This window comes from Bidens hawaiensis, unplaced genomic scaffold (assembly GCF_021521415.1).
Source record: "Bidens hawaiensis isolate Kalapana, Puna unplaced genomic scaffold, B.hawaiensis_p1.1 tig00045330_1, whole genome shotgun sequence".
NCBI classification, from domain to species: Eukaryota; Viridiplantae; Streptophyta; class Magnoliopsida; order Asterales; family Asteraceae; genus Bidens; species Bidens hawaiensis.
The window spans coordinates 17,014-33,926 of record NW_027498055.1 but is presented as its reverse complement, the minus strand read 5'-3'; the positions used below and the strand labels follow the sequence as shown (position 1 = coordinate 33,926).

The following is a 16,913-nucleotide window of genomic DNA, read 5'->3' as shown; positions in this document are numbered from 1 at the left end:
AATCGAGAAAATGTGCACGTAATTTGATAATTTGAGCAAGAAATTTTGCAAAAGCTACATTACGAGACGATAATAAAGAGACATAAGACCATCTGTTGGATGCGTCTATTAAGACCATAAAATATCTAAATGGTCCACATGGTGGATGAATTGGTTCACATATGTCACCTTGAATTCTTTCAAAAACATTGGTGATTCTTTCTCAACTTTTAACGGCGAAGGCCTTGTGATTAATTTGCCAAGAGAACAAGATGTACATTGAGGCATTTTATCTATTTTGTGGATCTTTTGATCTTTCAATGGATGTCCATGTGTATTTTCAATGATCCTTTTCGTCATTGTGGATCCTGGATGGCATAATCTTTCATGCCATAAGTTTACGATAACAGAATCACAACAATTTTCTTTGACTGCCATATGTGCTTGAGGCACATTTATATATGTATAATGTAAACCAGAATGGAGCATTGGCAGTTTTTTTAATTTATGATCTTTGCTTATGATATGCCAATATTTTTCATTACTAACAGTCGTTGACTGAGTATCATATCCATTATGATATATGTTTTTGAAACTTAACAAATTTCTTGTTGATTTTGGGGAAAATAAAGTATTTTATATTTTGAGCTTTGTACCATTTGGTAATGCTAAATTAATTTTTCTCACTCCTTCTATCAAGTTTGTAGGACCTGATATTGTATTAATGATCCCTTTTGTTGGTTTCAGTTCATAAAAATATTTTTTCGATCAAAGTATAGTATGTGTGGCTCCACTATCCGCTATAAATATATCGTCTTCATTTGATTGATCTTGTGCTGCAGTAATTTTCATTTTAAATCTTAAGAATATTAAGAAAAATAATAAGTGTATAACGAAGACATTATGATATTTTAATAAGAACTTTATTTAATTGAAAACAAACACGTAATTAAAGATAATAAGAAACACACTTAATTATTGCATATAATTATTGTCGTCAAACAACATTTGTTTTATAGTTCCACATCAAACTCTGCAATGTTGAGCTCAGCATTGAGATCATCAAAGTTATCCACATGGTTCACTTCTTTCTCTTTTCCTTTGAGAGAGTTGTGGTATAGTTCACATAGATGTGGAGCTATGCGACAAGCCTTTGACCAGTGGTTTGTACATCCACATCTAAAACATGAAGTGCCATTGTTTTCGGACCTACTGGATTCATTTCATTTATTGTGTTGGTTGGGATAGTTATTTTGTGGAGCGTGGTAATTGGTGGTTCTTTTATTTCGACCATGACCATGAAAATTACCTCGGTAATTATTATTACCTTTGAATGGACGGTTTCGACCATTAGAATAACTTTTATCAAAATGGCCACGACCACGGCCTCGTACCCACTTTTTCTCTTTAGTGTCATTATTAGTAGCAATATTTGCTTCTGGTGTTTTTAGTGATCCGGTAGGACGAGATTGATGATTTTTCATTAAAAGCTCGTTATTCTTTTCTGCTACGAGGAGAAATGAATTTAGATCAGGATATCTTCTAAATTTTAGCAACCTATATTGGTGTGGCAAATTCATATTTGATGCATGAAATGTGGAGAAAGTTTTCTCCAACATATCTTCCTTGGTAACAGTTTGCCCACAAAATCGGAGCGTTGAGCATATTCTGAACAAAGCAGAGGTGTACTCGTTTACTTTTTTGAAATCTTGGAACCTGAGATTGTTCCATTCATCTCTAGCAGTGAGAAGTAGAACTTCCCTTTGATAATCAAATCTGCTTTTTAAATCTTCCAAAAGACGTATGGATCCTCACAATTTGAATACTCAGATTGTAACATCTTGTCAATGTGTTTACGGAGGAAGACATCGATTTTTGCCATGTCTTGTTCCTCGCAATTATTTCCCTCCGTTATCGTATTCAAAACACCCATTGATTTGAAATGTCGTTTAACATGTGCCGTCCACGACATATAATTATCTCCGGTGATATTAAGAGCCGGAAATTCAAGTTTTGCGATGTTTTCCATTTTATTACTAAACACAAATAAGATAAATATTAGGATTACATACTTATTAAAATTGAAAGAAAATACAAAGGTAGAGCTATAAATAGATAAAGGAAAAATAAAAGATTAAACTCTCTAGGTGGGAGATTACAAATTAAGAACAATAAGATTATCATCATTTTGGTAGTTAACATCAAAACTGGGTGAATCATCTTTCAAAATATTATCTTGAGTATTCCCGAGAAGAAAATTTTTTGTATTTGTGAAAGAATTGAGATTGATAATTGGTTATTTATAGTTGAAAATTTATAACCGTTCTATAATGGCTATATGATTGTTTCATCAACGGTTATATATATATATATATATATAAATTATATGTATAGATATAAAAATTATGCTGTATAGAATAAATGACATATAAATGATAATCTTGTTTATGATTGACACCTTATTACTTTGTTATCTTCTTGATTAAGACACAAGCAAGTCGTGCTGATAACGTGTTATGATATAAGATCAAAGCGAAAAAGTCGAGACCTAACAAAAGAAGTAAACCTGACTTACAACAAGATTATTGAAGTACCTTAAGAAGTTAGAGATGATTATAGAAAGGAGTAGTAATAAATCTTTAGTTTATTCAAGATGGTGCATCTTTCTTATTACCATGGAGGTAGTATTTATACTACAATTACAATACTATTTAGTCGACTAAGATAACTATTTAGGAGACAAGTAAGCAAGTAAGATTAACCCTAGGCTTTGAAAATGTATCCATCCATTTATTGCACATTTGACTTAATTATTTACAACAACACTATCATAGTTGTTATGCATTAGAATTATTTGACTAAAGTAATAAATATTCAGAAAAAACTTTATGGCACCGACATTTCAACTATATATATAATAAATTCTATAACTATTGATGAAAAAAGGAGAAAATTTTAAGCCTATTTTAAGAGAGATTTTCAAAATAACCCACTTTTTGTGTAGATTCTCATATTATCCATACAAAACTCGTCGGCGGAGACAAGTTTTGAAAAAAAAAACGTCTTTCCCGACGAGTTTGTTTGAACCAATCGCCACTTGTTTCAAATCCATCTTGGCATATAAGTTTTGAATGAAATCTGTCTCGACCAAAGAGTTTTGAACGAAATCCGTTTTGGAAGACAACTTTTGAACCAAACTTAGTTATTCCTCTTTTTTCCAAACTTTAATTATTATAATTAATTTTTATCATATTAGTTTTTCTTTTTATAACTTTTAAAATATAAGATTTCACAAAATTTGAATATACTATTGAGACCTGGTTTTTTATCTACTTGCCGATATAAATTTTACTTAAAATTGAGTCAAGTCAAATTTATATCAAAACGTTCGATAAAAGCTTGACCCGACTCGGTTTTGTTCAAAATTATTTTGACACGTAGATAAAAATAATACATCTTAACGGTATATTTAAAATTTTGTAAAGTTTTATATTTTAAAAGTTATAAAAGAATAACTATATACGAGAACATTTAGTTACAATAATTAAATATTAAAAAAAACAAGAATAACTAAGTTTGGTCAAAAGTTGTCTTCCTTTCAAGACGGATTTGGTCCAAACTTTTCGGTCAAGACGGATTTCGTTCAAAAGCTAATGGATTTGAAACAAGTGGTTGGTTTTGATTGATTCAAACAAAACTCAACGGCTAGACGTATTTCATTTAAAACTTATCTACGTCAACGAGTTTTGTATGGTTATTGTGGGAATGTATAAAAAAGTGGGTTTTTAAGAATCTCTTATGAGCTATTTTAAGAATTAAAAAAAATAAAAAAAAAACTAATAAAGAATCCGTACGAAAGCGGTGTTTGGTTTGTGACTAGATGCATTGAATACTAGTTCAAACTTCAAACCAGCAAACAAGAACTTGAGGCCGCCGCAATTGAAACAAACAAATCCACAAATGCCACCTCGGATTTTGGCACTAGCTACTAGGTTCTTTGTACCAACCTTCATAAATGCACTCACTATCATCACTAAATAAAACGAGCACTACATAATATCCTTCCAGTATTTTTTAATAAAAAAATTTTAGAACCACAGCGAATAATTTAAATAAACTATTGATTAAACATTAAGATACATTAATCTTTCGATTTAAAAAAAATCTTTATTTAAAGTCAATGCTCGTGAACACTCGCTGGAAGACACGACAGTGCAATGAGATAAAACTCGTTCAGTACACAGATCCAACAAGTAAACGTCATTTACCCGCCTAGTCTATCATCATCACCTGATGCTGCCGAAACTAAATGATGGGAGCAGGTTTCAAATCTGGATCACATGAAACACCAAATCTTTTTCTTACTAGTCTACCACAAACTCATCGGCATAAATAAAATTTTAGCTACTTAGTTAAATTAAAAAAAACAAAAGTGTCCTCACATTTTATAGTTATATGATAATCAAAATCTAATAAAGCAACATTTCTTTCCACAAATAATATGCATTCACATAATTTTTTACTAATAAAAAATTCATAATTAAATTAAATTACATTCAACTTTTAGAATTTCTCCTTAATATAATAAATCAAAATTAATTAAAACAATCACCCTCATTAATTCAATCGATTTCACATATACCTCACACCAATTTTAGTCTAAACACTAATTTACACAAAAATACTACAGCCGCCTTCTTGTATATTATGTTCTCTTCATTAGAAAATCAACAATCATCGTCGATTCCATTAAGGAGAGATTCAATAATTTCTTCGGGTACTTTAGTGTATGTCCAGAGATATTTTTAAATTGTATTTTGTATTTTCATTTAAAGTTATTTAATTATTTATATATCTTATTACATTTGTTATTAAACTGTTTTTTATTAGTTGTCATTATTTTTTTATTTGGACATATGTATGTAAAATAATCATTTTAAATTGATGGTTATAATATAAATTCATTCTTTTTGAGCCAAACCTAAAGCCAGTTAACAACATAATAATATGTGTGAGGGCTCTCCAAAGTGATGGTGAAGAAACACTAACCAAACCCCTGACAGATTACTGGTAACCTGGGGGTTGGATAGCTGTTTCCCACGAGGGGTTAGACCCTTGGAAGATGGTTCTTCTGATAACCTGCAAAACAGACACCGTGAGCTCGTCACTGAGAAGGGGGGGGGTTCCTCCTTGTGACCACCCTCCGGCGTGAGAATCAGACTAGATTGCTCTTTAAATATAAAAGTATATTAAGAGATTGCTAGAGCAGATATCAGATATATTATGATGATATAAGATAATATAATGTGTCCAGATGATCATACCATTTGGGGTATTTATAGCCGAAGGTAGGTTTCCAAGGAGGTATGGCCGGCTGCAACAGTGTTCCTGTTCATCAACAGTAGCCTACGCACGTGCCCTGCTGGTAGTTGGTGGGTAGGCAGCGGCTGATAGTGACCAGGCCTGCTGTATACTATTCCTTTTCCACCAACTGCCGGCTACGCACGTGGTATGACAGTAGTTGGTGAGTAGGCAGCGGCTAATAGTGATACAGTACAGGAGCATGCTGCTCGCCATACTGTATCAGTGAGCTGTCGTATCTCTGATCAGATCTTTCGCCCATACCTCGTCAGGTACAGTAAAAGATCCTTCAGTATACAGACTGGCTTATTTGGGCGGGAGTATTCCCCCTCCCGCCTCTGTGCGGGATTGCTCCCGGCTTTGCTCATTCCTTCAGGTGACACTGAATGATCGAGAGCTAAGTGCCTTGTGCGTGTAGCCATGCTGCGCGGGTGGCCTTCCCTAATGGCTTGTATCCGAGGCTGCGGGGACAGGCGGAGTCCTTCACCATTGGGAGGCATTTCCTGCGGGACCAGCTTGCGTACTGCGCGTAAGGACGTCATGTCTCTGAGCATGGTTGGTCCTGCGGATCCAGTTGGTCTCTGCGCAGACGTCCCTGTTTAAGGTGAGTCTTGCGGGTCCAACTGGGCTCTGCTGGGACCTACCTCTTCAAGTCCCCCCAGTCCAATGTTCTTCTCATGCGTGTTTAATAAAGTGAGGTGAACTTTTGGACTTAAGCAAAGGGTTTTGAAAAGGGTTTTGTAAGGTTTTCCATGGGGATTCTTTCCGCGGAAGTCCTTGTCACTTGCAGAAATGCCCGAGTTTCCTGCTTGGTCTTTGGGTATGATGCGGGTAGGTCTGTAACCTCCTCGCAAGTCAGGAGCATTGAGTCCCAGTTGTATGGATTTTCCATGAGGTTTTGGTAGTTTTGAAAATAGTGATCAATTATGTTAAAACCACCAATTCCATTCTGGTGTTTCAAACAACGTAGTTCTCGACGTTCCTGCTATGCGGGGATGTTATTTCCGTTTCCGCAAGCATTGCCCAGAAGATCCTTCCTGGTTTCAATTCCCAGCGGAGCGCTAGGTATGTGAAGGGTTTTGCCTTAACACTGTACCAGCGCTCGTCTTACGGTTACTTTACTTCCAAGGTATTCCTAGCGTCAATTCCCTGCGGGTGCTAGGTATGCGAAGGGTTTTGCCTTTACACTGTACCCGCACCTGTCTTATAGTTACTTGGTAGCCGAGGAATATTTGGCTTCAATTCCCTGCGGGTGCTAGGTATGTGAAGGGTTTTGCCTTTACACTGTACCCGCATCCGTCTTACGGTTACTTGTTTGCCAAGGTTCTTGACTTCAATTCCCTGCGGGTGCTACGTATGTGAAGGGTTTTGCCTTTACACTGTACCCGCATCCGTCTTACGGTTACTTGCTTGCCAAGGGGTAAGGGGTATTTTCCCGCTTACTTTTTAATATTTTCGAATTTTGAATTTTGAAATTCGAAGAGTTGGTGAAAGGATAAGAACAGTCCAAACCTCTGAAACGTCGTGCGACGGTTTCTTCTGACTGTGTCAGGACGTGCAGGAAGTTATGGTGACGTGACAGAACATGGTCATTCCAGTCGCTTTTTCAGGCGCGTGGGCCCGATTTTTCGGGCGCGTGGCCGCGAAATTACTGGCACGCGTCCTGTCAACAGCTGTTGCCAGCTTGCTTTTTGCCACGTGGCATAGTTTCATTGCACATTCGATTTCTCTCTCCCCCGCATTAAATTCACTGCATTAATTGCGATTACTATATAAAGGGGAAGAGGGTTCTTTGTAATCCACACTTTTCACTCTTCTCTTCATCTTTAAGGCGATTTCCGGCGAATACTCCTTTATTCAATCGAGCATTCTCTCGAAATCGTTATCTTCTTCCTCTGCAAGATGTCTTATCGTGATGCTGAAGCTATAGCTGACGACAGGGGTACTGCTGGCGAGTGCCAGTGTGCTCTGCCCGGCGATCAGTACCGGTATGTTGTCAGGAAGTTCATGCTCGATCATCTCGAGCCTGAGTTTCCTGAATCCCACCAGACCGTGTACGATGCCCCTAGAGGCAAGATCGGGGTTTATGCTGCATTTTTTGTCTATGGGAATCTTAGATTCCCATTGACAAAATTTGTTTACCGTGTCCTTGAGAGGCACGGTGTTCATTTGACCGAGCTGCACCCCATGGCGATCGCCAAGATTCGCCATTTTGAGTGGGTGTGCCGGATTTTGGGCATCGAGCCCCATGTGGACCGCCTGATGACCTTCTATACCTGGAGGTGCATCCAGGGGTGGTACACCCTGACGACCCGTATTAAGGGTCTGAAGATTTGCGACACCGAGCGCAGTCTTCGCGCGTGGAAGCAGGAATTCTTCTACATTTCTGCCCGCGCCATCCCCCTTGCCATGAAGTTTAAAAATGGCCAAGCGATACCGAGCCTTCACGCCCCCAACTACCAGGAGGCGGAATGGTTTTCGAAGATATCCCGGGTCCAATCTCCGGTTTACCGGTTTGCGGAGTCCGGGATGGTCATGTTAGGGATGAGCCGGGTGTGGAAGGATGCGTCTCAGGTTCCCATCCTTCTCGAATATGGTTTGAACTCTATTCCCTATGGTATGTCTTGTCTTTCTTTTTGATACGAGTTTGTCTTCTAACTGTTTCTTTTCTTTCAGAGGGAAATGATTTGGAGTCGCTTCTGTACCCACGGGAAGCTGACGATCCTGTGCGGATGGGTACTCGTGCTCTTGATGAGAACGAGTTGCCCATCCTGGAGCAAACAGCGGATCGTTTTGTGGAGGTTTATCCGCTGGGCCACTAGATCCTGAGCCACCGGCGGCCAGGTAAGGCGTTATTCTCCCCTCCACCCCTCAGTGCTGTACCCGCTGCTGGAATTCCTTACACCCTGTCTTCTTCTGAGGAATCCGCAGATGGTCCTTCGTTAGTGCGGAAGAAGCGGGCTGCCGGTGGGAAAGGGAAGGAGAAGGCGACCTCCACAGCCGATCCAGTGCTCCTATCTGACACTGAGTCAGATAGTGAAGAGGCGGGGGGGAAGCCCGGTGGTGAGAAGACCACTGTTCCGGAGGCTACGACTGTTACCTCTGGAGAACCAATGACAACCACGGTGACCGGCATCAAGAGACCGGCTCCATCGGGTTCGTCCCCGCCCGTCCGTACGTTCAAGCGGAAGAAACCCTGTAAGTACAACTCTCTTAGCTTTTATCTTCATAGTTTAATCTTCAAGTCTTTTTAACACTTTTCTTCTTTACGCAGGTGTGGATGTTGGCGCATTCCAGGGTGAGGGGCCGAGTACAACCTCTCCGCCAATGACGGTAGGCTTGGTCAGCCTACCTGAGTCGTCGACCCAGGCGCCTGCGCCTGCTTCCGCTGGTTCAGTTGCTCATTCTGAGCCGACTGTTCCAGCCGAGATGACGTCACCGCCGGCCGTGAGTGCGATTTTTACAGCATCCTTCACAGAGCCGGCGGTTACTGCTGCTGCTGACTACGAGGCGGCGACCACGGCGGCGGCCACAACGGCGACCACGGCGGCTGCCACCATGACCGCGCCATCGGCACCGACGGCCGGACCATCAGGTACGCGCAGGGCTTCTCGCCGATCTTTGCCACCTTCCCGTCTGCCTGACCTGTTTGATGGATTTCCCTTAGGTTCAGGTGATGGGTTTGGCGGCTATCGGCCTGTCATTGACCCTACAGGTGCGTAGGGTTCCTTTATTTTTCCTTTATGTTTTTTATCATCTTTTCCTTACTGCCTTTGTTTCTTTTGCAGTGTCGGATTCCAATGAAGTGTATGTTCCACGATGGAACATCCGCCGAGGAACAACCCTTCGCACACCTGTGGAGTGCGTGGACTGGGCTCGCCACGCTGCTCCTCATGGTGCGTTGGGGGAAGCCATGGTTAGCTACCAGGAGGGTAGGCTAACCAATGAGCTTCGGGTTCTCCTGGCCCGGATGCAGCCACGCGTCGAGCTGCTTTGTCGTGAAAATGACAAGTTAAAAGCAGCTCGCGCAAAGGAAGTATCTGAAACGCGGGCTCTTCGGGAGGAGAACCAACAGCTGGCGGCAGCTGCCGCCGACAAGGAGAAGGCCTTCAAGGCCCTCGAGGTTGAAGTTCAGGCGCGACTCGAGGCCCGCTCCAAGGCTGCCCAAGCTGTGAATGAACAGCTTCGGCTGGCCAGGGAGACTGCGCGAAACGCAACCGAGAGGGCTGCCAAGGCTGAAGCCGTTGCTGAGCCTTTGCGTGTGGAGAATGAGGAGCTCAAGGCCAAATTAGAGGCTCTCCAACGCGCTCATGATGCCTTGGCAATGGAAGATGCCAAGAAACTCCAGGAAATCTTGGACCAGAGGGGGGTGCTTGACCACACCGAGCGGAAGCTTAAGGGTGTCGAAGAGGCTGCCGCAAAGGAAGTGCTACTTGCCAACCTCAACAAGAGCGAAGCCGAACGCGCCCGTAACGAAGCTCAAGCTGCCCTCCAATGGCTTCTTCGAGAAGCGTTGCCTCAGGTATGTTTAGCTTTGTCTTCACGCTTTTCTTTGTAAGAGAAGGTTCTAATACTTGTATTTTCTTTGTAGGTTGTGCGTCGGGTCTTTTCAGAGACCTCTTACGATGATGCTATGAGCGCAGCCCTCAACGCTTCTCATGAGGATGGGGAACGGACCGGCTTCCTGCTTGGTCTAGGGTTTGCTGAGAAAGGCGTCCCGCCTTCCAACTTCCCTTTGTATAATGTGGATACCGAAACTATTTATGACCAAGCAGTGAACCAGTATGCCGCCTTCCCGCATCCAGTGATGGAGAATGTGGACGAAGTAGCTGCTGCTGATGATGGGTTAGCTGTCCTCAAAGCGTTCCTCGAACCACCCCGTTCTTCTGACGGAGCGGGTCCAAGTGGAGGCGGCCCTGAAGCTTGATCCTGAAGATCCCTTCCCATTGCTAAGATAGACTTGTATAGTTTTATTCTTTTAGGCGGGTAGTTACCCGGCCATTCTTGTAATATATTATTGAAATATGAATCTTTTTGCTAAGATTGTTATTTCCTTCTTTGGGTTCCTTGCTTTATAAACTTATGACTTGCATACTTAGTTTAAATTAGCAATTTTCCAAGTGTTTAGAATAAGTTAACCTTTGAACGTGGTTGATAATGGGTTAAAGTTTCGCTTCCTCCTTCGTGATTGTGCGGATAGGACCGTCACTTGCACTTAGTAGGATGGCTTAACTTTAAACCTATATCTGACCTGCGTGTAGGTTTTCCTCATCTTTTGAGGATAAGTTAACCTTTGAACGTGGTTGATAATGGATTAAAGTTTCGCTTCCTCTTTCGTGATTGTGCGGATAGGACCGTCACTTGCACTTAGTAGGATGGCTTAACTTTAAACCTATATCTGACCTGCGTGTAGGTTTTCCTCATCTTTTGAGGATAAGTTAACCTTTGAACGTGGTTGATAACAGGAAGTCTTGCTTCCTCTTTCGTGATTGTGCGGGTAGAACCGTCACTTGCACTTAGCAGGATGGCAAAACTTTACCCATATCTGACCTGCGTGTAGGTTTTCCTCATCTTTTGAGGATAAGTTAACCTTTGAACGTGGTTGATAACAGGAAGTCTTGCTTCCTCTTTCGTGATTGTGCGGGTAGAACCGTCACTTGCACTTAGCAGGATGGCAAAACTTTACCCATATCTGACCTGCGTGTAGGTTTTCCTCATCTTTTGAGGATAAGTTAACCTTTGAACGTGGTTGATAACAGGAAGTCTTGCTTCCTCTTTCGTGATTGTGCGGGTAGAACCGTCACTTGCACTTAGCAGGATGGCAAAACTTTACCCATATCTGACCTGCGTGTAGGTTTGTCACGTTTTTGGGTTCATGCGGGTAGGACCGCCTTCCCACGCAACGACTTCATGTAATGTGAAGCCGTCACCAGTGTTGCATAGTTTAACCGTTCGACGCGCGGTTGTTGATAGGTTATTGTTCAGTTTCCCCATTATGATTCGTGCGGATAGACCTGCACTTTCATTTTGGGTGCTGAACCTCTCCAACTGACCTGCGTGAAGGTTTTTTTTTTTTTTTTTCACATTATTGGGTTTGTGCGGGTAGAACCGCCTTCCCACGCAACGACTTCACATAATGTGAATGCCATTACCAATGTTCCGAAAAGTATAAATGTAAAATCATCAGCTTCTATGTTCTAGAGAGAATCATTTCCATTAGAAGTGGCTCTTGGCCTTTACAAATCGGAATTGATTTACATGCAAACTGTGTAAATGAGCTCCCTTCCATGTTGGGATGGGAGCGCCATCGAGCCGATACGCACCTGGTTCGGGATCTCGTTCTTTACGCAGCATGTAGTCTCGATATTGAAGCTGGAATTTTTTTTTCGTTTTTTTTTTCAACTAGGGTTCTACACGCACCCGCCTGCTCAGCCTTTATTGCGCCACTAGGTGCGCGAGCGTCCCATCTCTGACAAATGCTTCGACCATGTCCTTTACGTCTATGCATTCTTCAGTGTTGTGGCCTTTTGTCCTGTGAAAGTCACAGTACTTGCTCCGATCAGCATCGTGACGATGTCGGATTATTGGAGGCTTTGGCCACGGGAGCTCTTCAGTGGCGAATATCTCAGCGACGCTTTTGGTGAGTGGCGTCCATCTGGAGTTCCGGTGCGACTGTACATTATCCCTTCCGCCCAACCGATGTTGCAAGCCGGATGAGGTGTCAAAGTTTACCCTTGACTGCCAGATGCCTAGCTTTCGCTTTTTATTTAGTCGGGCGGTGAGGACGTTGTCTTCTCTCGTCTTCTGGGTGTAGAGGTTTGTGCTCTGCGGGAGATCTTTACCCAGTTGCTTCTCCGTTTCCGCATAGCGTTTTGCTGCTGTCATGATGCCATCCCATGTGGATGGCATGCCATCTTTACCCGTTAGGGTGCGGATGAGCTCTGGGTCATGCGCGCCCTGGATGAAGGCAGCGCGAACAAGATCTTCGCTGATACTGCCCAAACTTAGCTTCTTTGAGTTGAAGCGAGTAATGAAGTTTGGCAGAGATTCATCTTCTTCTCGTATGCATTTGAGGATTGTCCATTGTTCCTCGGTATACTTCCGTTGCTGGCTGAAGTGTTGGCTAAACTTCTGCTGGAAGTCTGCCCAGTCGTAGATGTGGTTGACCGGTAGACGATCAAACCAAGCTCTAGCAGCCCCAACAAGCGTCATTTGGAACATGTAACACCACGTGGGTTCCGTACAATTGCTGACGGTTGCCCCCGCTATGAACCTGTTCAAATGATCGTCTGGATCAGATATACCGTCATATGTGCCTATGTTAGGCATCTGTTTGGCACTCTTTGGGGCGATTGCTTCCGCAATGTCCCTTGCAAACTTGGACGTTCCTGCATTTGCAATGTTTGGTCTGAACGTTTTAGAGAAGTCTCGTGGATTTCCACCTGTGCTTTTTGGTTTGAAGGCTTGTCCAAAATGCCTTTTCGGTTGGGATTCCGTTTCTTTACGCTTCCCTTTTGCCCTATGGCGAGGGTTCGCGTCGGAGTCGGATTCCTCCGAGTCAAAGTATTCGAATTCGTCGGCCTATTGGACGGAACGCAGGCGTTCGTCCAATTCAGCATGGAATTCCTTTTGTCGTGCCTCCGCCCATGCCTTAACTTCATCGAGAGTCTGGCGGGGGAGTCTTCGTTTCTCAAACTGGATATCGGTGGATCCCAGTAGGTGATCATTTACTGCACTTGCCCCAGCTTTGGTAAGTGGGGTAGTGTTCGTAAAATTTACTTCACTTGCCCCGGCTTCGGTAGCCGGGGTAGTGTTTGTAAAAACTGTATTGCCGGTATTCCCCCCAGTAGCTGGGGTTGTGGTTACCGGAATTTCTCTAACCATCTTTGTAAAAGTTTGAAAAAACTGGAGAAAATGTAGTTCTAGCTTTATGCACGGATGGCGCCAAAGAAAGAAAGAAAAAAAAGGATGTTTCTAGATAAGGCTGTATATTTTAATGTATTATTATAATAATATTTAGAAGAAGACGCCATAAGAAAAGGAATAGGAAAAGTAAGCAGCTTTCTAATTTCTATCTATCTACGTCGGTCTTCACACTGACTCTAGTAGTCGTCGTCGTCTTCTTCTTCATTTCCACCATTTATATTATTATTATTATTATTCACAATATTCATTACAAAAATCTTCAAATAGAATTTCATAATAATAATAATAATAATTTGAGAAATCCATCCGTTTCCGAGCATGTACGGCGTCAACAGCAGTTCCGATACAATCTCCAGAGACATGAACTCCGTTCTGTACTCTTCCACCTTCAAGCATCCATCCGACAAACACTTCATCTCATCGGATCCCTATCACCAACAGGATGATGATGAGACTAGTAGCAGTACTAGTTTTGGCGTGAACCAGTACCGGTCTACTCCGACCTCCTTCTTCTCGAATCTGCTGCTTAACGATGAGGACTTTCTGGAGGAGGCGCGTGAGGCGTACACGACGGAGGTTATGGATATGAAGAAGGAACGAGATGATGATGATGATGATGTTCAGAAGAAGAAGCAGCAGGATAATAATAATAATAATAATAATATGGATTCGGCGGTTAGGTTAAACCAGGTGGTGAGGCAGAATAGTACTCCGCCTGGATTTATATCGGCTGAGAATGGTAGATTGTTTTTAACTTAATAATTTGTTACTTTATTTCAACTCGCACTTTGATTCATAGCAATTTGTAGTTGACTTTTGTGTTTTTTCACATTACAAATTCGGTTTAAGCTTCACAGATCTTTAATTGTCACTTAAGTTGTTAATTTGTTAACAAACTTTGTGTTACTTTATTTCAACTTGTAGTCTCATTCATTGCTGTTCAAGTTCCTAACATTTATTTGTAGTTGACCTTTGTGTTTTTCATATTAGAAATTCAGTTTAAGCTTCATAGATTTTTAATTATTATTAAGTTGTTTATTTGTTACGATAGTTTTTCTAGTTTGATTTATTAATAAAATGCATTTGTACTTGACTTTTTTTGCCTTTCATTTTAGGATTTAGGTGTGAGATTCACAGTAGGATCACATAATTTCTGAGTTAAAATTCTTAATTTGTTAGTTTATTTCAAGTTGCAGTTTGACTCGTTATTGTTAAAAGTTAAATTACATTTATATGTAGTTGACTTTATGCTAGTTCAAATTAGAAATTAGGTTTAAGCTTCACAGACACTTAATTGTTATCGAGGATCACTTAATTTCTGAATTATATTGTTAATTTGTTAAGAAAGTTGAGCACTCATAGTTATCAATTATTCAATTCACATATTGAAGATGTTGTGATTTAACATGGTTAATTTGTTTCTTTGAATACAAATATTACAGTTACAGTTAGCATATAGTTCAGGCAGTTGGTGTCGGTTATTCTACTGTTACATTGTATACTTATGTTATTGATCATTTTGGGTTCTATGTGTAGAATGCCATGTTCTGTATACGGATTACCGATTATGGGTTACATTACATTCCTTAATTAATGGTGATTGCTTTTGATCTTGAACTCAGGTTTTGCTAGCATGAAAAAAGGTACTTCATCAACTACATTGAATAACCATATCAGTTTCTCATCAGGGCTATCTTCAACTCCATCAGGATTCTTGCCTCAAATAGCCGAAAACAATAATAAGTTGCATGATTCTAAGTTCAGTAGCTTGAAGAGGGGCAGCGATGGTGCTTCGAAGATGCCACAGGTACATAAAGATTCAACGATGCTTCTTTACTTCTTAGAATGTTCGTTACAGTCGAATTTTGATTCGTGTGAACTTGTTTGTAGAATGGAGAGACTGGAAACCATACTCATACTTTGGTTCACCATATGAGCTTGCCAAAAACTTCTTCCGAGATGGCGGTGGTTGACAGTTTCTTACAGTTCCAACAGGAATCCACAGTTCCTTTGCAAACACGTGCAAAAAGAGGATTCGCTACGCACCCACGAAGTATTGCCGAGAGGGTATGATAATCTCTTCTAGTCAGAATCTTGAAACTTGAATCTTGATCTTTTATGATCAATGTCAGCTAGCATTATTACATTAATGTTACTTATTCATTATTTGGGCATCAATTTCAGGTTAGAAGAACTCGAATTAGTGAAAGAATTAAAAAGCTGCAAGAGCTTTTCCCTGATATAGACAAGGTAGAATTTATGTTTTCCATTTTGTTCTATTTCCCGATTGTAAAATTCATACGTTGTTCCATCGGGTGTACCTATTTGTGATCTTGTGCTGTTAACATGATTATATTGAATCTGTAGAATAGCAATACAGCAGATATGTTAGATATGGCTGTTGACTTCATCAAAAACCTTCAAAAGGAACTGCAGGTATACCACATGAATCTTCAAAACACATTTATTATTTGTATTTTTATTTTGTTCCTAATGATTTTTTCTTGTTTTGGGAATTTAGACTTTGAATGATACCAGAGCAAGGTGCACGTGTTCAAGCAAATAACTACGCTCTAAACCGCTTGCTTTGTGTGGCCCATAAAAGCATACGGGTCGAATATAGAAACCCGCCATATACTTGAGTTTTGTAAAATGTAAATTATGTAGACAATACAGTTGTCCTTTTGAGTTTGTGAGAGTTTCTATGATCAAGATTTCATTTCCCTTTACTCACCCACTGGCGTGTCCCATGTTCGTTTTTCTTGTATTTTGTAAACAACAAACATGACAAGAACAAAAGTGGTAATAATTTCAAAAACGACTTCAAAAGTCGAAAACTTAATTAGATTCTATTAATAATATAACATTAACCGGGCAAACAACCTATTACAAGAACACTAGAGATATAATAAGATCTATGGCGGTTTATTCTATTGGACTTTCTTGAATCAAACGATCAGGATGACCCGACTCTTCACTCTTTCTTGTTCACAAGTTCACCTGCAACCACATATGCAAACATTAAACAACCATCTTTAAAATTAATGTACATATAATCATATACACAAATGTAAGTGTGTGTCTATGTATGTATAGATAGGGTACATGGATCGAAATTGACACTGCATTTCTCAGGAAGTTGCATGGCCATGCTACGATCGACACCAGAAATGGGAGGACCATTGACCAGAACACACAAACAAGGTTGACCAAGAACTCTAATTGCATTGCAACAAGACTCGTTTGGTGGAATGGGGCTAAACGGTGCAACTGATGCACGACAGGGTAACAGTTGCACTGAAGAAACACTAAGTGACCCGGCAGATTACGGATAATCTTAGGGTCAAGTAGATGTTTCCCACGAGGGTTAGGTCCGGCAAAGATGGTTATTCTTCTGATGACCTGCAAAACAGACACCGTGAGCTCGTCACTGAGAAGGGGGGGGGGGTACCTCCTTGTGACCACCCTCCGGCGTGAGAATCAGACTAGATTGCTCTGAATATAAATGTATATTAAGAGAAATAGCTAGAGCAGATAAGATATGTGATGGTATAAGATAGTATATGATACCGTTCCAAGGTGTTGGAGTATTTATAGCCGAAGGTAGGTTTCCAAGCAGGTACAGCCAGCTGTATAATATTCCTTTT

General features: G+C 40.9%; 1 protein-coding gene across 1 annotated transcript; it reads left to right on the top strand.

Annotated features, from left to right (window-relative positions):
* Positions 1-13,584: 13,584 nt before the first annotated feature.
* Positions 13,585-15,992, top strand: LOC143595561 (transcription factor bHLH130-like). Its single transcript, XM_077074545.1, has 6 exons — positions 13,585-14,005; positions 14,889-15,073; positions 15,157-15,333; positions 15,451-15,516; positions 15,634-15,702; positions 15,788-15,992. Exons 1-6 carry the CDS (start codon positions 13,585-13,587, stop codon positions 15,830-15,832), a joined length of 963 nt encoding a protein of 320 aa, XP_076930660.1. The 3' UTR covers positions 15,833-15,992.
* The last annotated feature ends 921 nt before the right edge of the window (positions 15,993-16,913 follow it).